Here is a 23,620-nt window from a genome sequence, read left to right on the forward strand (position 1 = left end):
ACAGAAATGTTCTAAGCTAGACCTAACTGGGGAAAAATATGTCTTAACAACAGAAAATGTTAATCCTATTTATAGAAAAGAGAAAAAGCTGTCTTTGGCTTTTGAATAACTTTTGTTCATCAGCTCACTATCATTGGAGACCTTCACCAAGGCCTAAAATTTCGATTCTGCCACTAAGTATCTTTAAAAGCTGTTTCTAAATCAAACCTTTAAGCGTGCACTAAACTAACTAGCTATCTAATGGAAATCTATAGGAAAGCAGGCTGTAAAAGTAAAGAGTCTTTTTTCTTTTTTTTTCTTTTTTTTTAAAGATTTTATTTATTTATTTGATAGAGAGAGATCACAAGTAAGCAGAGAGGCAGGCAGAGAGAGAGAGAGGAGGAAGCAGGCTCCCCGCTGAGCAGAGAGCCCGATGCGGGACTCGATCCCAGGACCCTGAGATCATGACCTGAGCCGAAGGCAGTGGCTTAACCCACTGAGCCACCCAGGCACCCCAAGAGTCTTTTTTCTAAAACAGCCACTCTCGGTTTGGTAAGTTCAGACGTTTGTATGACCACTTTCGTTCAAACATGAGACATGTGGTCAGTCTTAGTTTATGATTTACAAGGGCTTCTAAATTGTTGGCTGGCCATATGTGACCTATAGTCTCTATCAGCACTCACCTATAGAGAGGAAAAGGTAAAACAATTACAATATGCATATATCACAGAATCCTAAAATTGGAAGAGACTCTGGAGTTGATGGATTCCAACTTTTGCTCCAGGCAGGAATATACCCTTTGATAGCTCCACTGCTCAAATTCAACATGTCCATAAATGGACTTGCTATTTATGTGACCCCTCCACCCACCCCTCCATCCCCACCACAAAAACCCCAAACACTTGCTCTTCTTCCAGTCTTCCCTATCAGGTGAATATCAGCATCCATGCCTACAAACCTAGGATTTCGCACATTGACATGTTTATCGCCACAGCCATTGGTGGCTTCCAGAACATTCTCTTTTATTTCCTTTACAGATCTGAGTCTCCAGCTAACTCTCCCTGCTCCTTGAGGGCATCAACTATTTCATATTTTTATTCTGAGCATGGTGCCTCAGACATACATAGGTATTCAGTAATTATTAAACAAAGGATCCCTTAAAGTAGAAGTCGGAAAAAGGGACCTAGCATTTATTGAGCACCTCTGGTATTCTGAGTACTGTTAAGCCCTTTACACACATCACTTCAATAAATTCTGTCAGGAAGCCTGTGAGGAAGGAACTACCATACCCATATTACAGTTAGGAAATTGGGGCTCAGGATTGCTAATAAATCAACCAGGAACATACATACCCAGCACACTGGGTCAGTCTGATGCCAGTGCCTGTGCTCTTTCCCCTACACCTTTCTTTCAACCATCTCACCTCCTTCACTGAAGTTCATCTTGACTATTTGCAAGTGGGTTTCTAAACAGCATGTCTCTGCTTCTATTTTTGTCTTTCTGTGTTCTCCTGAGTTTCTCTGAAACCTCCTCTCATTCCGAGTCCCTTCCGGGATCCTATCTTTTTCTTCTAGGCCCAACTCCACCTCACACTGCATTTATTTACTCTCTCTTCCAGAGCTAGAAGTCTGCATTCTTCAATGTCTTTGTTGGGAGCTACCCGGGAGAGCTGAGGAAGGCTTCCCTCCAAAATGACAGATGGTCAGGAGCATTGCTGAAAGACCTTTACGTGCTGAAACCTTTAGAAAAACAATTAGAGCATTTGTGGTACTCTTCTAAATCTTAGGAGCGCGCCATACAAATTCTTCCGTACAAGAGGAAAAGCTCTCCCAAGTTTCCCTGAAACCCTAAATACTGTTCTGCAGTAAGTGGGACACTTGAACCTCGCTATGAAATTAAGCTTGGCAAAGTTTGCTATAGGTCAGCATTGCCTCAAATAAGGTCAAGAGAGGACTTTTAACCACAGATTTCTGAACCTCCTAGAACTGTCTGAAGAATGTCATGTGTTTGTCATATATGCATTCTCATGGGAAGAGGGTTGTCCACAGCATTCAAAATGTTCTCAGAAGAGTCCTTGACAGAAAAAAGTCAAACATCAGTGCTCTGAAATAATCCACCTTAACTGATTTCAGCTCTATAAAGAATAATATAAGATGGTTACAATCTGTTGCTCATGGTAAGTCACTTTTCTATACTATTTCTATTCTGTTCTGTTTCATCATCATCTAGCAATGGCGGTAGCTGAGACTGGGGAAATGAATCTTTTTTTTCAGCTTCTTCAAACATCTGTTCATCTCATCTCCCATTTATGAGGCCACCTTGTTCTGGCCACTCCTAATATTTCAACATCCTTTCAACTATTTCCCTTTTACGCTACTTCCCTGATTATTGAAGCACTTTTCCCCTTTCAAATTTATCTGACATGTACTCTGTGCCAGGTCCTAAATAATATCCTTTACGGGCATTATCTCATTTCATTTTCACAATGACCCTCTAAAAGGTAGGTAGTATAATTACCCCCCCCCAAATAATAATAACCTGTCCCAGATCACATTTATTTGCAAGTAGCAGAGCTAAGATTCAAACCCAGAATAAGACTGAGAGTCCATAAATAAACTGATATACACATATGTTTATGGGCAAGTAAGTTTTTTTTTTTTTTTAAGATTTCGTTCATTCATTTGACAGAGAGATCACAAGCAGGCAGAGAGGCAGGCAGAGAGAGAGGGGGAAGCAGGCTCCCCGCTGAGCAGAGAACCTGATGCGGGTCTCGATCCCAGGATCCCGAGATCATGATCCGAGCCGAATGCAGAGGCCTAACCCACTGAGCCACCCAGGCGCCCCGGGCAAGTAAGTTTTGACAAGGATTCCAAGTCCACTCAGTGAGGAAAGAACAATCTTTTCAACAAATGGTATTACAACTGCATATCTACACACACAAAAAAGAAAAAGGTGATGAAGTTAGCCACCCCCCCCACATACCATATACAAAAAATTGTCTCAAAATAAATCAACAACTTAAGTGAAAGTGCAAAAACTACAAAATCTCGGAAGGGAACATAGGTGTAAATCTTTGTGAACTTAGATTAGACAAGTGTTTCTTTTCCTTCTTTTTAAAAGAACACAAGCAGGGGGAGTGGGATAGGGAAAAGCAGGCTTCCTGCTGAGCAGGGAACCTGATGCAAGTCTTGATCCCAGGACACTGGGATCATGACCCAAACCGAAGGCAGACTTAATGACTGAGCCACCCAGGTGCTTGTAGGCAAGGGTTTCTTACATTGCACTAAATGCACAAGCAACCAAAGAAAAAATAGATAAACTGAACTTCATCAAAATTTAAAACTTTGTGCTTCAAATGACATCAAGAAAGTGAAAAGACTACTTACAGAATGGGAAAAAAATAATTTCAAGTCACAGATATGATACAGGTCCAGTATCTAGAAATACACAGAACTCTTAAAAATCCACAGTAAAAAAGACCCCCCCCAAAAATGGGCAAAAGATCTGAAGAGACATTTCTCCAAAGATGATATACAAATAAAGGATCAGTAAGCATATGAAAAGATACACACCACCATTAGCCATTAAGGAAAGCCAAATCAAAACCACACTGAAACACCACTTCGTACTCACTGGGATGGCTATATTACTACTTCACACCTACTAGGATGACTGTAATTTTAAAAAATAGCAAATATCAGCGAGGATCTGGAAAAATTGGAACCCTCAGACACTGCTGGTGGGAATGTAACATGGTGCATTTGCCTTAGGAAATAATCTGGCAATTCCTCGGATGGTTAAATGTGGAGTTAGCATATGATCCAGAAGAACTGAAGATGTGCTCACTCAAAAACTTGTACACAGATGTTCATAGCAGCATCATTCATAATAGCCAAATGGTAGGAATAACCCAAATGTCTGTCAACTGATGGATAAACAAATATGGTACATCCATCCAATGGAATATTATTCATCAAGAGAAACTAATAAAGTATTGATCCATACCACAACATGGAAGGAGCCAGTCACAGAAGGCCAAAAGTTGTATGATTCTTTTAATATGAAATGCTCAGAATAGGCAAAACCATAAGAACATAAAGTAGATTAGTGGTTGCCAAGGGTTGGGGAGAGGGAGGGAAAGGTGGTGACTGCTAATGGGTACAGAGTTTCTTTGGGGGATGACAAAGAAAATGTTCAGGAATCAGTGTGATTGTTGCACAGCTTTGTGAATATACTAAAATCCACCAAATTGTACACTTTAAAACAGTGAATATTATGATACATGAATTACATCTGAATTTTTTTTTTTTAAAGACTCAAACCCAGGTCTGACCCTGGAGTGTAAACAATTCACCACTATACTATACTGCCATCTATGTAACTATGTAGTCATTCTAAACCTTACTGGATTACTTCTTTCTATTGTTTTTCTAGGTCAGTGAGTCCCTGTCTAGGTTTTCCAACACCCTAGAATACCTCTAATGATCAATGGTTGTCAGAAAGTTCTCAGTTGCCAATTTGTATTCATTTAAAAACCACAAAGCTTGCCTGGGGGGGCTCAATCAGTTGGGCATCTGACTCTTGGTTTCAGCTTGGGTCATGATCTCAGGGTCCTGGCCTCCAGCCCCTAGTAGGGCTCTGCTCTCGGTGCAGAGTCTGCTTGGGATTCTCTCTCTCTCTCCCTCTCCCTCTGCCCCTTCCCTTGATATCGCTTTCTCTCTCTCTCTAAAACAAATAAAATCTCTAAAAGTGAAATAAAATAAAAACCACAAGACTCCTTAAAAAAAAATGCCTGGCTCCTATATCACTAAATACTTTTAGGAAAGATAGAGGGAAGCAGTATGACAAAAATGAAACAGTGGCAAAGTGTCGCAACTTCCAGAAGTCTGTGAATCACTGATCTCTGCAAAATTAGAGTGTGCTAAAGATAAAGACACGATGTGAACCCGATAGAGTGCCACCCGATAACAGGTAATCAGGAAGCTTTTGCCAGAAAACACTATGGTTTGTCACAAAAATGCACTGATGAAATGCCTGGGAGGGCAGACCAATTGCCATGTTAAGAAACAAATGCCCACATCTGAAGACACTGATCTGTTCCCTTCTTTATCATTTAGTATGTTTATGCATTTGCCCTTGCTGGACTTTATAACTGTTTCTGCCTGCCTTATCTTCACTTTGCACCCCCTTCAGGTGGAGACCCCTAAAAAACAGAGGTTGATGAGACAGAACGATAAGAAGCTATCGGAAGGCTGTGTGAGTGAGTGGAAATACAAAAGAGGAGCTTCCATGCAGGTGGTTAAGATAAAAATAATGCATTCTACACCTACAAAATGAAAGATTGATTTCACCATTGCCCTCCAAATCCAGCATGCCGTCAACTCCGATCACCGAGAAAGGCTATGATCTGCACTTGCCAGAATTCTATTATTTCAAATGTTATTTGAACATAATTAAATGCTCCTGTATTTCAGCAGTTTAGATTCGGTCTAGTTTTCATCTCCCAGGTCTGCAGAGCGTGGCCCTGGGCTCTCACTACCTCCCTAAGGAGCCATGGTTCCCTCCCACCCCACAAACACACATCCCCTTCTTCTTCACAGAAAAACCCGAGAGTGTGAAACCAAGCCTGACCTCTGGGCTGTAGAATGAGAATTGAGCTGAGCTGCAGAACTTGTTTTAAAAACAAATTAATGGAAAATAAACATTCTTCAGGATATTAACATGAATGTCCCATGAGCTTTTCCTTAAAACACTACAAACCCCTCTCCCTGCCTTGGGGGATGAGAGAATGAGTCCCAGCTTAATCTGATGTTTCCCTAACTGTAAATGTCATACAAGTTGAACTAGAATCACCACACGATCTCTTTAAGATGCTTTCCAGTTCTGATATCCGATTACTACAGAGCTCTTGCTCTCTGTCCCCACATAGGAATGACATGGAGGCTTTATTGAACACTAGCTGCTCAAAACACAAATCTTATTTATTGGTGTGACAAGAAAGGCTGACCAGTGAAGGGCATCATCGTGAAAGGAACAAAACGCTTTACTTTCCTGTGGCTACACCCAGATGCTGAAGGACAGTGGCTGGTTTTGCCCGTTGTACCTCAAGGAACATATAATGGGTGTTCCTAGAGGACAAAAGAGGGGGAGAGGAGTACAGGGGTGGGGCGGAGGAGTACAAACGAACGAGAACACCTTTTGGAACTGAAAAGGAAGACAACCAAATCCTGGAATGCTCTTAGTAGGAAAGGACCCCCCTGAAGCTGGGGGTGGGGGGAAGGAGAATTTGGGATCACAAAAGGCAACAAATGCATAGAATTCTCACCCTAAAAGGACATGGACTAAAAACAGAAACCCAGGAAAAAAGAGGCTAGGTGGTCAGTAAGCATAACTAATAATAGCCATCTTACATTTGTGTACCATGTGATAGTTTCAAAATGGTTCCAAAGCCATTATCTCACTGGATCCTCAAAACAGGGCCTGGTTATAGCCTGACTCTAAGCTGAATTAGCTGAGTGATCCTAGGTAATACATTTAAAGTGACTGGGCCACAGCCTCCTTATCTGTAGATTGAAAAACACTGGCCTTTCCCCAGCTCACAGGCTCTTATGAGGAGCGCGTGAAGATAAAATAAAATTATTAACTTGCTTTACAAATAGGGAGACATTCTCATCATTCACTCACAGACGGACAGATACAAAGCGAGTTATTGAGGAAAGCAGCAAATGTTTGGAAATTCGTTCCCAAACATTTGGAAATTTGTTCCCAAACATGCGGTTGGTATGACGGAGAAGAGTCACACAGCCCTGAAAGTTTTCTGGAGGACCATGTGTCTGTGGTCTTTCTTATGCTCATATGTCTCCCCTGTTAGACTGGAGTCTCCCCAAAGGGAAGAACTGTCTGTCTTTTTTCAGCTTTTATCACGCACAAGTAGAGCTGAGAACTGGAGGTTGATGACTGACTGACAGAGAGCACCAGTGCTAGTTTCTGTCCAAAATATCATTAAAGCCTACTTAATATTTTATAGCATGTGGATTTAACGGTGTTTTCCTTACAATAATTAGCTCCTAAAGCCAACCATTGGCCATTTTGTATAATAGAGTCACCATAAACATTACAGTGAATATCACAATAGCAGAACAGAAAGTCCTATGTTGGCTACAAAGGCAAAAGACTAATCTCAGGAACCAAGAGGAGTATTTGCCAAGGTAACCCAGGAAAACTGACAGGAGTCATAAGTACAATTCATAACACCTTTATCTTCATGCAGAACACACCAGCAGTCACAACGTTGAACAAATGGAGAACCAACTTAATCTACCTCATGCTAGCAGTCCAGCTTTCCATCTGTTCTAGGACTGCTTTTCCCAAGCTCTCTTACCCCGAGCAATGTCTGTAAATGTTTAAATGTTCAGGGACACACCTGGACAGGCAGCCCTCCCCACTCCTACAGAATAAAATTGGCAATATATGTATGTAGGACATACTGTTGAATGTTAGGCTGAGAGCACCCCAAGTTCAGGTCAGAGACAAGGGACAGAGAACAGAAGCCTATTTGAAATCAAGCTTCTGCTCCCTGGGGAATCACATGGAGCCTAGCAACACCAAACAAAGGGCTATAGACAAAGCAATTGAGGATTCTGGACCGTAAACCATTTTTCTATCTCTAGGCTGTATACATTCACACATGTCACCGTCCTACATTAGCATCGTCTCCCAGGCCAGACATCATGCTCCTAACCGGGCAAATTGTAAATCCTGGTTTCAGGAGGATTTGAGTTTACATAATGAGTTTGTTACCAGATCATTTGGTCTCTGTTAGAGAAAAGATTCAAAGACTGGAGGCGCTGTTCATCAACCAGAGGAGTCTGACCTGCAGGAAAGAGGCTGAGACAAAGCTCGAGGTCAACCAGTGAGAGCTCTGCGGGGAGACAAGAGCCCAGGTAGGACACGTCTTACTAATGATACTTCGCTAACCCACTTAGACTGAACCAACACCCTAGCGTGCACTCAGGTGAACCCTGCGTGAAGAAGGGAGTGGCGGGGTGTTGGAACATTGCTCAAAACCCCTCCACCACCCACACTGTAACCCATCTAGCAGCCTGAGCAGCTCACGGGATTTCTAAGGGAAATGCAGGAGCTGGGAGATGGACTATTGAAAAGATTATGTCTGCCTATGGTCATGGAGAAGGGAAAGATGGAAAAAGAGAAACGCTGGGAAAAGCCACCAACCTCTGGGGCCGACAGAAGACTTTGAGCAGAGTTTTCATTCATGGAAATGGAAAAACATATTGATCCTTGGGAGAGAGGGGAAATGAAAAGGGGACCAGCAAGCAGTCTGCACAGGGAGGATAACAGGAGCTGGAATTTCTCGTCTCAGCACCACTCATCCAGTCTTCTCACTTCTTAGCATGATCCATTGTGCCAGCTGAGAAACACTTTTCTAGTCTCTGCTCTATACTGGGCGGTGATGAACCCAGTGGCTTTTGAGAGACCTGAAGTACAGAGATTACAGTAATGCCACCTGGGTACCAGTGTTGCAGTCATCAAAAATTGGACAACAGGCAACTCTCCTGAACTGTCGTACATCCAGGATCGACCCGTTCCCCATCCTATTTTGACGATGCAATGCTCTAAGTCAAGATCGCCAGCTGAAGTAAGGAGGCCTTTCACAAACACAGTGCCTCGTTTTCCCCTTTGCACAGAAAGACCCAAACAAACAAACAAACGCTGAATGGAAATGGAGCACCCCCTGGCCTCTTCTAGCAGTGGAGTCACATAGCCTTACAGCTAGGGAGTTGCCAAGATCCATAAGGACTGGATGACAGACTCGCAAGAGGCCAAGCAGGTGCCTCTGGAAATGGCCATTCAAGACACATTCTGTGCCTCAGCCCTGCCCTCACATCCTGTTTAGGGCTCTGTACCCTGGCTGGGAAAGAGAGAATCTGAGTGCTAAGAGACAGAATGCGAAGAGGACATTCTTTCCTCTTCACCAAGCCAATGAGGTTTGCTGAGTGGTAAAGACCTACTCCTTCTGCAGTTTTCTTCTCAACTGTCATGGTGTCAGCAGGTTATGGGAGGAGGGATGAGGGAAGAGACGGACACACTACGTAGAGCAATTTTTGGATGCAATTATGAGACTCCAGTGGCTTTAGGATCTGCAAGTTGGAGCAAGTTGCCCTGCACTTAGAGGAGGGATTAACTAAACCAATTTCATCTAAATCAATTTGCACTGTTCAGATGATATATTCATGAAGCAACCCAGCCACCCTGATTTGTTGCAGTGCTTCCCAAGGGTGACCTTGCAAGGTAGAACATGCTAGATGACAAGTCTAGTGGTCATGAAAGAGGGAGGGAAACAATCGCCCCTTCATGTCCCTAGCCTCTCCCCCTGCCTTGCTCCTCCCTGTCCTACTCCTGGAGCTGCAAGTAAGGAAGCAGGCCTCAAATAAGCAGGAGGGCCAAAATTCTAGGCCAAGACTGGGGCCTCAGCCCACACAGCAGGGAACTCTGAACATTGTAGGTGCTTAATAAATATTGTTGACTCACGTTGCTAGATGCTAATCATGCTTATATTGCCATGCCTAAAATTATTTGTGCTGCTTTTCAGTAGAAATTAACTAACTGCCCCCATATAGCCTAAAAATGGGTGAGGTTATGTTTTCAAATGAGTCTGACTCAGACTGTTAGGTTAGAGTACATTAGATATGATCCGAGTCTCAACTTAAAATAATCACTCTGCATGCCTAGTTTTATGCATGTTTTCACTCAGTTGTACAGGCATTAGGAGCAACGACAACAAAAAAGGAGTCCTGAGTATGGTGACAGATTTGGCTCCCGGGCAGGGGGGGCTAATAATGGAAAGTTAAGTTTTCCAGTAAACTAGGGTTCCTCCTTACATCCAGTCAATCTATTATCCCAATAAAAGGTAAATGAAGTACTTTATTTGAAAAGCATAATGCTGAGGGTTTATAGAACCCTTTCATCTTCAAAGGACCAAGCCAAGACTCACAATACCCAGCACACAATATCATGCCTTTTACACAAGTGCATCAACTATGAAAGAAAGGTCATAGGGATGTCCTAAGGCCATAAAGCCAATGTAACATCAGATTTGGGATAAATTCTCTTATCGTCCTGACTCCTAGACCTGTATTTCAACCACATAAATCAAGTTGTGAGGAACAACCAGGAAAAATCTAATTCACATTATATATCTGTATTAAGTTAATCGATTGGGCAGGAATATATAAAAATAGCCAAGACTGTCTCCCCCTTAGGGCAATTAGTATGAGTGGAAAGGGGTGAAAAGGGGGACCTGAGGGTTGGGGTAATCAGCTGGGGTTAAGCCAGAAGGAGGGGAGGGAAGCTCCCTATTCCGCATTCCCCTTCTATTGGAACATGGCCAGAGAAGTGATTAGAGTACTGAGAGGGAACAGAATAGGGTTAAAGGCAGTCCTTTATGGCCCAAGTCCAGAACCCAAGGAATCAACCCACACACATTACTTGTCTATTTACACAGTCTCCATATATTCCTGTATAGGGCTCCTCCTCGCCGACACACAACCATCACTATCCACTAGCCCCATACTCAGAAATCGTCAAAAAGGCAAACGGGTTGAGAAGCAAGAGGCTGCAGAGCTGGGCGGCAGGCAGAGTGCACAGGTTGGTGGGGGGCAATACGGGGGACAGACGGGTTCTGGTGGGCCATCTGGGTGGGCAGGTAGGTGTGTGACGACTCAGGAAGAAGGCAAGTAAGCTGAGCGCGAAGGCGGGTAGGGGAGTGTGCAAGAGAGAAAGTGAAGAAACTAAGGACACCAGGATCCCAATTTCCTGCTCTGCGAAACCAAAACACACACACATACACACAACAACAACAACAACAACAACGCCTCTAAGAAATAACGCTCTACAAAGTACTAAGTAACCTAAACCTTATCGTCGCTAAAAATGTTTCTGTAAATCCACTCCGCCGTTATTTACTTAATTCTTTCGAGCCAGGAATGGAAAAACCCCACCTCTGCCCTGTTCAGTCGCAGTCTGTCCACCGGACATATGTAAGTTTTCCCTCTCCCCCACCGGGCTGCTTTCACAGCTAGGCCAGAAATAAGGAACCACCCAGACTGAGACTGGAGGATCGCTTCCCTGGCAGAAAAGGGATTAAGTTTCTTCGGGCCTCCCCGCTGGCAGGGTGTCCACAGCATCTCCCGGCTGCTGCAGCGGCCGCCGCGGGGCGGAGGGCCGGCGGAGGGGCACCGCCCGGGCCGCGGAGGCTGCGGGCCGCCGGAGCGTGGGAAGGCGGCGGTGCCCTTTCCCAGACTCGCGCCCCGGCGCCGGGGGAGCGGCCCCAGTGCCCTGCGCCGGGCCGGTCGGGGCTCTGGAGGCCTCGGGCCGCCCCCGCCCCGCACCCCGGAGTGCAAACTCTGTCCCAAGAGGGCAGCGACCGGCGCCCGGGCCAGGCCGGGGATGGCCCCCGCGGCCCCCGCCCCGCCGCCGCCGCCGACACCACCTGGAGCCTCGCGGGCCCCGTCACCCCGCCCCTCCGAGCCCCGGAGCCCTTGGCCCGCGCCGGGCCCCGGCGGCACCTGAGAGGCGGCCAGAGCTGAAGCCGGAGCCCGGGCCGTGCCTCACGCGGGCAGTGGCGCTCTGCTCCCGCGGCCGCGACGAGGGGGCGCGTTTTACCCATAGCGTTCTGGGGTGCCAGCCATCTCCTCGGCGCGCCCGAGGACGCCCGGCGCTCGCCTGCCTCCGCCGGGAGCTGGCTCGGGCTCCGGCGCCAGCTCCTGGGGCCGCCGCGCCGCCGCCGCTGCTGCTCTAGGCCGCCGCCCGCCTTCGCCGCCGCCGCCGCGCAGCAGCCGGGATCCGCCCGCCCGCGCGCCCCGCCAGGGACAGCACGGCGGCTGCGACGCTACCGCAGCTGGGTCTCCCGAGCCAAACTTAAAGAGTTTTCGCCCTTTAGTCCAGGGGCAGCACCATGACACCGCGGCAGCACCACACTGTCATTTCCGCCGCCGCAGAGGAAAAAAAAAAAAAAAAAAAAAAAAGGCGATCCCTACGAAAAGGGGGGTGGGGGACAAACAGGACCGGAGCTGGCGCCCCGAGGGACCACTGGGAAGGGTCTCCGGCAACAGGGGCGCTCGGCCACCTTCCGGGGCTCACCTTCCGCCGCCCCCGCGGCTCCCAGCTCCCCCAGCCCCTCCCGCGGAGGCGCGTTTACATGTTTTCTCCCTTGGCTGGAGTGACCGGAGAAACCTGAGCAAGCAAAGGCAGCGGGTGGGTGGGGTTCGGGTTACTACTGTACCTACCAGCTGATTCCAGCAGCCTTTTCTCCAGCGCCCTGTCATCTTGAAGGAAGACACGCCGAAAGGGGCCCGAGCTGGCGTGTGTGTGCGCGCAAAAGACAGAGAGAGAGAGAGCGAGATCGAGCGAGCGCAGAATGTGTGTGAAATGCTGAAGGAAGACTATGGCCAAACTCTTCTCCCACCCGCCAGCCCCCTGGTCCCACAAGCCACCAGGCTAGAACAAGGAAAAGGCCGTTGCAACCGGCAATGAGAAGAGAGTGCCTGGGTCCACCGCACTGGTCCTCAGATGAAGCTTCTTTAATGCAAAGTTAACTACAGAGTAAAACAAAAATAGTGGAGGAGACAGAAAAGGGCAGACAATTGAAGGAAACCCAACCCCTCTTTCTTTTTACAAAGGGAGAATGCCTGTGCTTTATTGGCCTTGGGCAGAAGTTGTGGGGATGGATTAAAGCCACCAAAATTAAAAAAAAAAAAAAAAGAAAGAAAGAAAGAAAAAGAAAAGAAACACAGGAAAGTAGTGTTTCGTTTGCATATTCAAATCCTTGATAGGCAAAACAAGAAGGTGCTTAAAGAGGACAAAGGGGCAGATGCCAGCTATCCAGGTATGATGTCCCTAATAAGCTAATTGGTCCATCAGGAACCCAGAAGCCTCATTGGTCTGGAGTCAGCCTGTCAGCTGACCTGTCATTGGCTCAGAGACCACCACTCCACTCACAAAGAGGATGGGAGACGAAAGAAGGACGATGCCCCCGAGGAGATTCCGCACCTAACATGGGATAAAGGGGGGAGATGAAGGGGGAAAACGAGAGAAAATGAAGGAAACACCTCCCCTCACCACTACACACACACATAAGCCTCCCATTACTGTGTATGGGAAGGAGTCCAAAAAAATTAAGGTAGCTCTGGGAGTAACCCATCAGGGAACCAATAGTAATTAGCCAACACCCCTGTTAAACAATGTGCTAGAGAGCACTGAGGTGGAAACGAAGACAAAAATCACAACCAGGCTATCCTGATGAAAGTCTGACCCTAAAAGAAATAAAAGTTAATGAGTCACACAAAAACACAGGCAAATGAAAGCAGAAATAGACAAGTAGGACTACATCAAACTTAAAAACTTCTGCATGGCAGAAAAATTAACCATGAAAAGATGCAAATGGGGAGAGACTGTTGGCAAACCATATGTCTGATAAGAGGTTAGTATCCAAAATATATAAAGAGCTCTCACAACTCAATAACAAAACAAATTACCCAACCAAAAAACAGGCAAAGGACTTGAATAGACATTTCTTCCAAGGAGATAGACAAATGGCCAAGCATTTGAAAAGACGTGAAATATCACTAATCATCAGCAAATTGCCAATCAGAACCACAATGAGGTATCACCTCACACCAGTTAGGATGGCTATTATTTTAAAAACAACCCAACAAACAGAAAAAAAAAGTGTTGGCGAGGATCTAGAGAAACTGGAGCCCTTGTACACTGTTGCTGGGAGTGTGAAATGGTACAACTGCTCCGGAAAACAGTATGGAAGTTCCTCAAAAAATTAAAAATAGACCTACCATATGATCCAGCAATCCCTCTTCTGGAACTATAGCCAAAAGAGTTGAAAGCAAAATCTCAAAGACAGATTTGCACCCTCACCTTCATTGCAGCACTCCTAACATGAGACACAAGGTCAGAGCAACCTACATGCCCGGGAGCAGATTAAAGTATAAAGAAAATGAGGCATATACATCCAGTACAACGAGGCATGTACATGTCAGCCTTGGAAAAGGAAGGAAATCTTGGCATATTCTAGGACATGGATGAACCTCGAGGATCATATGCCGAGTGAAACAAGCCAGTCACAGGAGGACAAATACTGCATGATTCCACTTATAGGAGGTATCTAAAATAGTAGAACTCATAGACACAGAAAGTCGAATGGTGGGTGCAGTGGGGAGGTGTTGTTCTATGGATGTGGAGTTTCCGTCATGTAGGACTGGGGTGTATGTGTGGCGGGGCGGGGTGGGGGTAGATTTCCGGGGAATCCATTGCACAACAATGTGCACGTGGCTGACAGTATTGCACTGTACACTAAGAAATGGTGGAGAGGGTGAATTTTATGTCATGTGGTTTTTTGCCACAAGAAAAAAACTAATTTTTCAAAAGCTGAGTCAGAAGGAAACTGATCTTAGCATAACAGAGAAGTGAATAAAGACAAATTATATATGTGTCTTATACCTATCTCTCTCAAGGGTTGTTAAATGAAAACAGCAAGTGGTGTATGGTTTGCTACAACTGTGAAAAGCTGATTACATTGGTTGCCTGAGGGTCAAGCATAGGAGGAAGTATTCAACATCGTATACGCCCTTCTGTACTGCTTGCATTTTTTATAATGTCCCTGTATTACCTTTTCAAAAACAATTTTAAAAGAACAAGGAGCATAGAGACAGAAAATAGAACAGAGGATAACAGGGACTGAAGGGAGGGGAGAATAAGGAGTTAACTGTTCAGTGGCTACAGAGTTTCTGTTTGGAATGATGACAAAGTGCTAGAACTAGATAGTGGTAGGACTTACGCAACCTTGTGAATATACTGATTGCCACTCAAAAATGGTTAGAATGGCAAATTTGATGTGATGTCTATTTTACCATAACGAAATTTCTTTTTTAAATTAAAAGAACAAGGATATATACAGAACAGGTAGAGATCATTGTATTTGTGTAAGAAAACGAATATACAGTTGACCTTGAACCACGTGGGTCCCCTTATGCACAGATATTTTTTATAGTACAGTACTGTAACATATTTTCCTCATGATTTCCTTAATTACATTTTCTTTTCTCTAGCTTACTCTAAGAATACAGCTATATTGTCAGGGTGCCTGGGTGGCTCAGTTGGTTTAGTGTCAGGCTCTTGATTTCTGCTTGGGTCATGATCTCAGCATCATGAGATCGAGCCCCATGACCGGGCTCTGTGCTCAGTGGGGAGTCTGCTTGAGATTCTTTCCCTTTCCCTCTGCTCCTCCCACCTCCACTAGTGCTCTTATCTCTCAAATAAATACTCTTTAAGAAATCCAGCTTTATTGTACACCTGAAACTAATATAACACTGTTTTTTAACTATACTGGAATTAAAAGAAAAAATAAAAATGTAGAACAAAAAAAAGAATACGGTATATAATGCATATAACATACAAAATACATGTTAAACAACTGTGTTATCAGTAAGACTTCTGGTCAATGGTAGGCTATTGGTTACATTTTTAGGGAGTCAGAATTCATACATGGATTTTCAAGTGCACAGGGGTTTGGACCTCTAACCTCTGTGTTGTTCAACCACTGACCTATGTAAATGCACAGAAAAAAATGTGGGAGCACATCAAAAAATAGTGGGAGCCTAGAATTATGGTGGGTATTGAGAGGATTTTGGGGGTTTGAGTCTATATATTTTATAACTGTTTGAATATACTGCAATGAGAATTTCTTTTGTAGTTAAACATTGTTTTAAGTTGTCTCAAAAAAACCCAAGTTGAATCAGAAGTCAATTGATCCCTTAGAATTCTTTAACCTCACTGGATATGATCTCTGCAGAGAGCTGGAGAATTTTCTAAAACATGAAAAAGTGACCACTTTGGTCACAGACACCCAAGCCAAGCTTGCTAGCTCTTGGCAGCACAGTCCTTTAGAGGACATTTGCTTTTAAAGGTCTTTACCATCCTTCAGAAACCACACTCTCCTTCACTTTTTAGCAGTCTTTCCTCCACCTGAGTTTTTAAAAAAGATTTTATTTATCAGAGAGAGAGAGAGAGAGGCAGGCAGAGGCAGAAGCAGACTCCCCATTGAGCAGGGAGACTCCATCCTAGAACTCTGGGATCATGACCTGAGCCGAAGGCAGACACTCAACCAACTGAGCCATCCAGGCATCCCTATCCTCCACCAGAGTTTCCAGTGCTTTCAAGCTCGTCCCTGGGCAGAGTCCCGTGCAGAGTGCTGGAACCCCACCTTCCCTCCCCAGATACCAGCCCATATTCGGGACCTTTCCTTTCCCTCAACAAAACTTAAAACTGCTTCTGGGTCCGTTTCACAAAAGACCTTACTAATTAAGGATTTCAGTCAACTAATTTGAGCAAAATGTTAATAGCTCCATTTGTCTCTTTATTAGTAGATAATGTTTCAATTTTAACAAAGGCCTTCAATGTATTAACTCAAAGGAATGACTAATAGTGTGTGTGGGTGGGGATTGGGGGGTGGGGGAGATTTTGCTAATCACATCACATAAGCAGCGGCTTTGAAAATATCCCCATGTTCAGTGGTTTTATGCAAATTATCGCTGTAAATGTATGAAAGTAAATGTTTCCTATCTGGCAAGGAGATGCAAAATGGGCTGGAAGTATGTGATGAAATTATTTGTTTATAATTATTTAATGATTACCTTTGTATAGAACATGTGTTGATCCTATTATTAAAATAAAATCAGATCCATGGGGGAAAAAAGATGTTTGACACATTCTGCTTGAGGTGTTGAATTGAATTAATCCGAAGCCGACTCACCACACCACTGTCCTAGAGCATGAAAGGGACAGCTCATGGGCTCTTTTTTTTTTTTTTTTTCCAGCTAAGAATTAGAGAGGAGGAAAGGGGGAAGGACTCCAGATACTTTCTACAGAGAGAAGCACAGAGCCCCGTCTGTTTCAGAAGGAAAAAATCACAGAAGGGAGATTTTGTTGCAGAAGAGAATTGTCGCTTCTGCAGAAGGGAACCTTCATACTGCTCTCAAAAGAAACAGCTAGTTGTCTGAAATCCAGAGGTTTGCCAAAGGCTTTTCTAACCAGGGGGCTCTTAACAGGATGGTGAGAAGAAAGGTACTTTGGCATAGGCTCATCAATAGGACATTGTTCTAAATCTATTTATGAACCAGCCATTTCATGGCTTAAGAGACAGTGGTTCAAAATAAATATGTTCCCAGCATGGAGAAATGGCACGTTCCTGATATTTTCTTATCCTCCTTTGATCTATATTTTGGTAGTGCTTTTTATTAATTTTGTAATTTATCCGAATTGTTGTTCGTTACAAGGCCTGCATATTCTTTGATATTTATATTACATTGGTAAATAGTTTCCTGGAATTTTTAAAAGATTATTTATTTATTTGAGAGAGAGAGAGCACTCAGGAGCAGGAGGGAATGGCAAAAGCAGACTCCCTGCTGAGCAGGGAGCCGGAGGTGGGGCTTGATCCCATGTCACTGGGATCATGTCCTGAGCCTAAGGGAGACACTTAACCTAAGGGAGCCACCCAGATGCCCCTTTCCTGGAGTTCTAATTAGTCTTCAGGCCTGAGCCTAAACGTTCCTATTGGCCATGCCTTCTTAACCAGTGCCCCAGGTCACTTAGCTTCTGACCTCTGATACCACATTCTCCATAGTTTTTCTACCATCTCACCGCCTGTTCCTCAGGTTCTGTTGTTTCCTCCTCCTGCTCTTCTGTCTCCAAAGGTTGGTGTGTCCCAAGACTCAGTCCTTGGCTCTGTTCTCCATCTCCACTCACTCCTTCCCTGGGTGACCTTCTCCGATCCCACGGCTTTAAGTACAATCTCCATTTTATCCCTCCAGCTCAGATCTCTCTCCCCTGAGTCCCTATGTGCATAGCCACCTGGCTATTTTACATTTCCATCTGGAGGCCTCACAGACGGCTGTAACTTAATGTGACTGAAGGAGAGCTCTTGGTTTCCACTCTTCCCCATCTCATTAAACGGCACCACCTGGCTGTTCAAAACAGGCACCAGGATGTCATCCTTGCCACCCTCTCCTCTCCCCAACATCCAACGTTCAACCCATCGAGTCTTGTTTGGGTCTCACTGCTTACACTTTTGACCCTTTGTAGTCAGTACTGTGGCCAGAGCAATCTTTGATTTATTTTTATGTATATATTTTTTGGAGAGAGAGAGAGATAGAAAGAGCACACGAGCAAGGGGGAGGGGCAGAGGGAGAGGGAGAAAGAGAATCTGAAGTAGGCTCCACACTCAGCTCAGAGCCCGAGGTGGGGCTCAATGTCACCACCCTGAGATCATGCCCTGAGCTGAAATCAAGAGTCAGATGCATAACCAACTGAGCCCCCCAGGGACCCCCAAAGTGATCTTTTTAAAATGGAAATCCGATATTTTACTCCTTCTTCTCACTGCCATTAGCATCAAATTCAAATTGCTTAATGCACTCTATTAAGACATGGTATTAGCTGGCCCCTCTCTACCTCTCCAGCCTTATCCTGTTCTGCTTTCGCTCTTATTCGCTGCAATCCAAACAGTGGCCTTCTGGCATGCCTTAAACCACAAGCTCTTGGCAACCCCAGGGACTTTGCATGTTCCCTTCCATCTGCTAGATACTCTTTCTACTCACCACATGGCTGTCTAGATCATTCTCTTAGGTCCTTAGAGAAGCCTTCCCTGACTACTTTATCTAAAGTAACCCTTTCACATTATTCTCTAACACAACACACTATTTCTTTCCTTCAGGACACTTATCATTAGCTAAAATTACCGTCTGTGTCTATTATATGTCCTCTTCCATACACGAACACACGAGCACATATTTTCCACAAGAACAAGAACCTTGTCTGTCTCTATCACTCGTGTGGTATCTCCAACCCCTGGAACAGAAGCTGGCTCATGGTAAGTACTAATGTTTGCTGGATGAATGGCAGTAACCAAGAAAGATGGTGCTCCGGAGACCACCCTTACATGCCCAACACAGATTTACCCCAGTCTTCAATCTGCAGTGAGAATATCACACAAGGAAAGACCTTTTGGCAGAACTAGTGCATTTGTAGCAGATTCATGCTGGGAGGCCAGACACATTACTCAGGGCCTCGACTACCTACTCGCCAGCAATTTTCAAACTGACTCAAGAAACACTAGTGCCCCTCAAGATATTAACTGGCGTTCTAAGAAAAAAAAATTGAGCAAAGAAGTTTAGGAAATCCTACAGCAGTGAACAGCACCCATTAGCCTATCAAGGCTTTAAGAATTCCTGCCAGACATAAAACCTATCTTAGCTTTATTTAGCATTTCCCAAATATGTTTGACCATGGAACTTTTATTAATATCTAGTAGGACACTAACATCTCTCAAGATGTGGTTTTGGAAATATCATCGGTGTAGATATATAGGCATCGATATTTGGTCTATAGATACGTACAGTGTCCCCTGCTCCCCAAAATCACAGCACTTCTATAAAACCTTTCTTAACCTGAAATGGCAATGGCAAACAAGAGGCAATGGCAAAGAAACAATGACCATGAAATTATATGGAAAATTTTTAGAGGCCCCCAAAATAACCTCTCTTAAGCGTTTCTGATACCCTAGGACACATCTTGCTAACAGACACACGAAATAAGTCAAGATAAATCACAGATGTTCACCGACATGGTTCAAAGTTATGGTGGCTTGGCGCTAAGATGCTGAGGGTTGGTCCAGGGGAAGGAGCTGGGTGGTGTCCCTCTTGCTGTGTGGGATGTGTGCTGCCTCTATAAGGGCTCGTTTTGAAACACTGAGCACTATTTTCTTATTTTTTAAGATTGTATTGATTTATTTGACAGAAAGTACTAGCACAAACAGGGGGAGCAGCAAAGAGAGGGAGAGGAAGAAGCAGGCTCCCTGTGGAGCAAGGATATGAAATCCAAGGATCCTGGAATCATGACCTGAGCTGAAGGCCGACGCCCAACCGACTGAGCCACCTAGGTTTGTTTGTTTTTGGTTTTGGATTTGGTTTTTTTGGCTAGTGAAAACAGAGGCTAATGTAGGTCTTTCATGAATGCAAAATAGGGTACTTTCAAAAACCAGGAATAACCTGTATAATAGACATGAATGAGAGTTCACTTAAGATCCATGACCATAAATTCCAACTCAAAGATATCCGTGAAATGAGGTTGCGTGGGATTCAAATTTTATTTTTATTTTTTTAAAGACTTTATTTATTTATTTAAGAGAGAGAGCACAAGCAGGGAGGAGGGGGAGAAGCAGGCTCCCTGCTCAGCAGGAAGCCCAACGTGGGGCTAGATCCCAGGACCCTGGGATCATGACCTGAGCCTGAGGTGGACGCTTAACCAACTGAGCCACCCAGGTGCTCCTGGGATTCAAATGTTAAACAAGGCATTGATGGGGGTAGTGCCTTCTGTTGATATAGACCTATTAGGAAGGCACTGGCCTGTGAGGGGTTGAGAGTGCTGCTCTAAAGTAGTTCAAACATTCTGGCCTGACTGAGTAACTCCCTGAGGCTACTGAGAACTTGCAACTAAGATCAATGAACTACTGTCACCAGAAATCATCAGACACACAGGAGAAGTGCCAGTACCAGATCCTCCAAGACTAAAGATGAACTACTTTCAAATGGAGCAAGAAAGTAGATTTTGCAAATTACAGACAAGATTCATATCACTCTTCTTCCTCTTACCTGTTTCCTCTCACCTATGCATCTTTCTATCTACCGCTTTTGCATTGGCTGTTTTCTCTGCCTAAAAAGCTCAGGTGGGCAAACTTTTTCTGTAGAGACAAATACTAAATATTTTAGGCTTTGTCTGGCCATCTGGTCTCTGACACAACGGCTCAGGTCCCTGCAAAAGCAGCCGTAGACAATGCATAAACAGTAAAACTTTATTTACAAAAACAGGTTGTGGGCCGGATTTGGCCCAAGGGCCACAGGTGGTCAACGTGGAGTGTATTTTGCCAGGACTGTTAACATAGCTAACAGAATACAGAATTCAGCTCAGATATCATTGTCTCCCAGTAAACGGTTCAAATCAAAGTAACTACAAATTTACTTGCTTTCAAATTGCCCTATTTTAATTTTTTCCATTGCACTTATCACTAACATATTTTCTTGTGTTGACATGTCTCCCCACACCTACACATACCAGGATAATAACAGACACTTTCTTTTTGAGCTCTTACTGTGCACCTGACACTGTTCAAAGCATTTTACATGTATTAGCTCTTTTAGTTTTAATAATAACCTCCTGAAAATAATCCTTCATGTCCCCATTTTATAGATGAAGAAACTAAGGCTGAAATTAAGTCATTTGCCCAGGTGGTCACATTGTTTAGCGGGTAGTGATTCCAGGATCTAGAACCAGCTCATAAGAATTATGCTATTGGGATACTGGGATTTAATATAAGAAATAAATATTTGGTCTTTGTCCCTGTGTCCAGCACAGAGCTTCTAAAACTGTTTGGAATTTCCGAAGTGATGGGAGCAGGAAAATATGTCTTTTGTTATGTTAATGAGATGACTTTTGGACCACACCTAAAGATGGGGGCTGCTTGCCAAGAGAGACAGCCCTGTGATTAGAGGGCTGGAACTTTCCATTCCTCCTCCCCGACCCCTGACCTCCTGGGAGGGAAAGGGCTGGAGGTTGAATCAATCAACAACGGGCAGTTATTTAATCAATCATGGCTATGTACGAAGGCAAAAGGACCAGTCTGGAGAGCTTCCAGGCTGGTGATCACATGCTGATGCTGGGAGATTGGGCTATGGGAGAGGGCATAGAAATTCTGTGCTGCTTCCCCTATACTTTGTCCTATGCTTCTCTTCCATCTAGCTATGCCTAAATTGTATCTTCTTTAAAAAGATTTATTATTTATTTTAGAGAAAGAGAGAGTGCATGCACAAATGTGAGCAGGAGGAGGGACAGAGGGAGAGAAACTCCAGCAGACTCCATGCTGAGCACAGAACCCAACATGGGGTTCAATCCCACAACCCCAAGATCGTGAACTGAGCCGAAATCAAGAGTCATATGCTTAACTTACTGGGTCATCGAGACATTCCCCCCCCCAAAATTACATATTTTTATAATAAACTGGTAATCTAGTAAGTAAAATGTTTCTCTGAGTTCTGAGCAAATGAACCAAAGAAGGGGGGTTCCTGGAACCCTCCATCTCTAGCCATAGGTCAGAAGCTCAGGAGAGACAACCTGGACTTGTGATTGGCATCTGAAGTGCAGAAGAGGGCAGTCTTGTAGGAATGAGCCCTTAACCAGTAGATTCTGACACTATGTCCAGGTAAACAGTGTCAGAATTGTATTGAATTGTAGGATACGCAGCTAATGTCAAAGAATCACTAGGTGGTGTGGGGGAAAGCTGCAGTTCCCATTGGAACTGGAGTCAGAATCATAGCTATGGTGCATCTCAATTATAAGTTCCATGAGAGCAGCAATTTTTGTCTGTCTCGTTTACCAGTGATAAACCTGGAACAGAGTCTAGAACAATGCCTGGTGTACAGCAAATACTCCATAAGTATTTGCTTAATGAACATTCTGGAATGCTCAGATTATCAAAGGGAGGCAGTTGTCACTAAGAATGAGTCAACTGAACCTGATTTCCTTCTTTGATGAGGCTAATCAGTAAAGAGAACAAGGAAATGGGAATAGAACTTTGCATTTCTTTCATTTTTAGAAAAGCATTAAACAAGGTCTTTCCTGGAACCCTTACTTTACTCAGTCCTTTAGTGTCATTTAACATTGATGTTCTCTTCTTTCTTTTTTGGGTTTCCATGACACCACACTTTCCTAGTTCCCTTCACACCTCTATAACTATTCTTACTTTGTCCTTGGCATGATCCTCCTTCTCCATCAACATGTAGGTGTTGACCAGTATCTCATACTCGGTCCTTGGTTCTTCCCACTTTCCACTTTCTCCCTGATGGCCCCATCCATTCCCATTGTTTCTATTTTTATCTTTGTTCTGATGACACCCAAATCTACATCTCTAGGACAGAACTTACCCTGAGTCTTAAAAATATCCCACAGGTACCTCAAGTTTAACATGTCCAAAACCAGACTCGGTATCTCTTCTTCAAGCCTTGTCAATGTTTTATATTCCCTGTATCAAATGATGGCAAAAGGAAGTCACCCCCATGCCAGAGACCTCAAAGTCATTTCTACTTCTTCACTTTCTCTCTCACTCTCTGCAGAGCTAAACTCTGACCCAATCTTGACAGTTTAACTTCTCAAATAATTCTCAACTCATCACACACCTAGTAGCTGTCACAAACTCGCAGCCAGTCTCCCTGCCTCTAGTTTTAACCATGTCCACATCTCCACACAGCCACCGGAATTAGCTTCAAGTGTAAATACTATCATGTAACACTCCATTGCCTACAAGATGGAGTCCAAGCTACTTCTGGACCACTCAAATCTCCTCAAACTTGTCACATGCACAGCTTATGTTTCAACAATACCAAACAGCTTGCAACCTTGACATTCTCCAAATACTTCTATGCCTTTGACCGCATGACACCCTCTGCTTTGATGCCCATTCCCACTAATGGTCCCCCCGTTTGCCTGGCAGAATCCTTGTCATCCCCTC

The 23,620-nt window shown here is 44.3% G+C and overlaps 1 protein-coding gene across 8 annotated transcripts in view; it reads right to left on the reverse strand.

Moving 5' to 3' along the window:
- Nucleotides 1-12,580, reverse strand: part of MID2 (midline 2) — a 99,800-nt gene extending 87,220 nt beyond the window's left edge. The window contains exons 1-2 of one of the 8 annotated variants that reach the window (XM_082717354.1): nt 11,662-12,087; nt 1,640-1,718 (exon numbers count right to left, since the gene is read on the reverse strand). In XM_082717354.1, coding sequence (XP_082573480.1) covers nt 1,640-1,691 — 52 coding nt within the window. In that variant the 5' untranslated portion in view covers nt 1,692-1,718; nt 11,662-12,087. Of the gene's footprint in view, nt 1-1,639; nt 1,719-11,661; nt 12,088-12,138; nt 12,242-12,284 lie in introns of those variants that run through there. The other 7 variants (XM_082717356.1, XM_082717357.1, XM_082717359.1 and 4 more) reach the window with 7 other exon arrangements.
- Nucleotides 12,581-23,620: the final 11,040 nt, after the last annotated feature.

Source organism: Mustela nivalis (genome assembly GCF_964662115.1).
Source record: "Mustela nivalis genome assembly, chromosome: X".
Taxonomy (NCBI): domain Eukaryota; kingdom Metazoa; phylum Chordata; class Mammalia; order Carnivora; family Mustelidae; genus Mustela; species Mustela nivalis.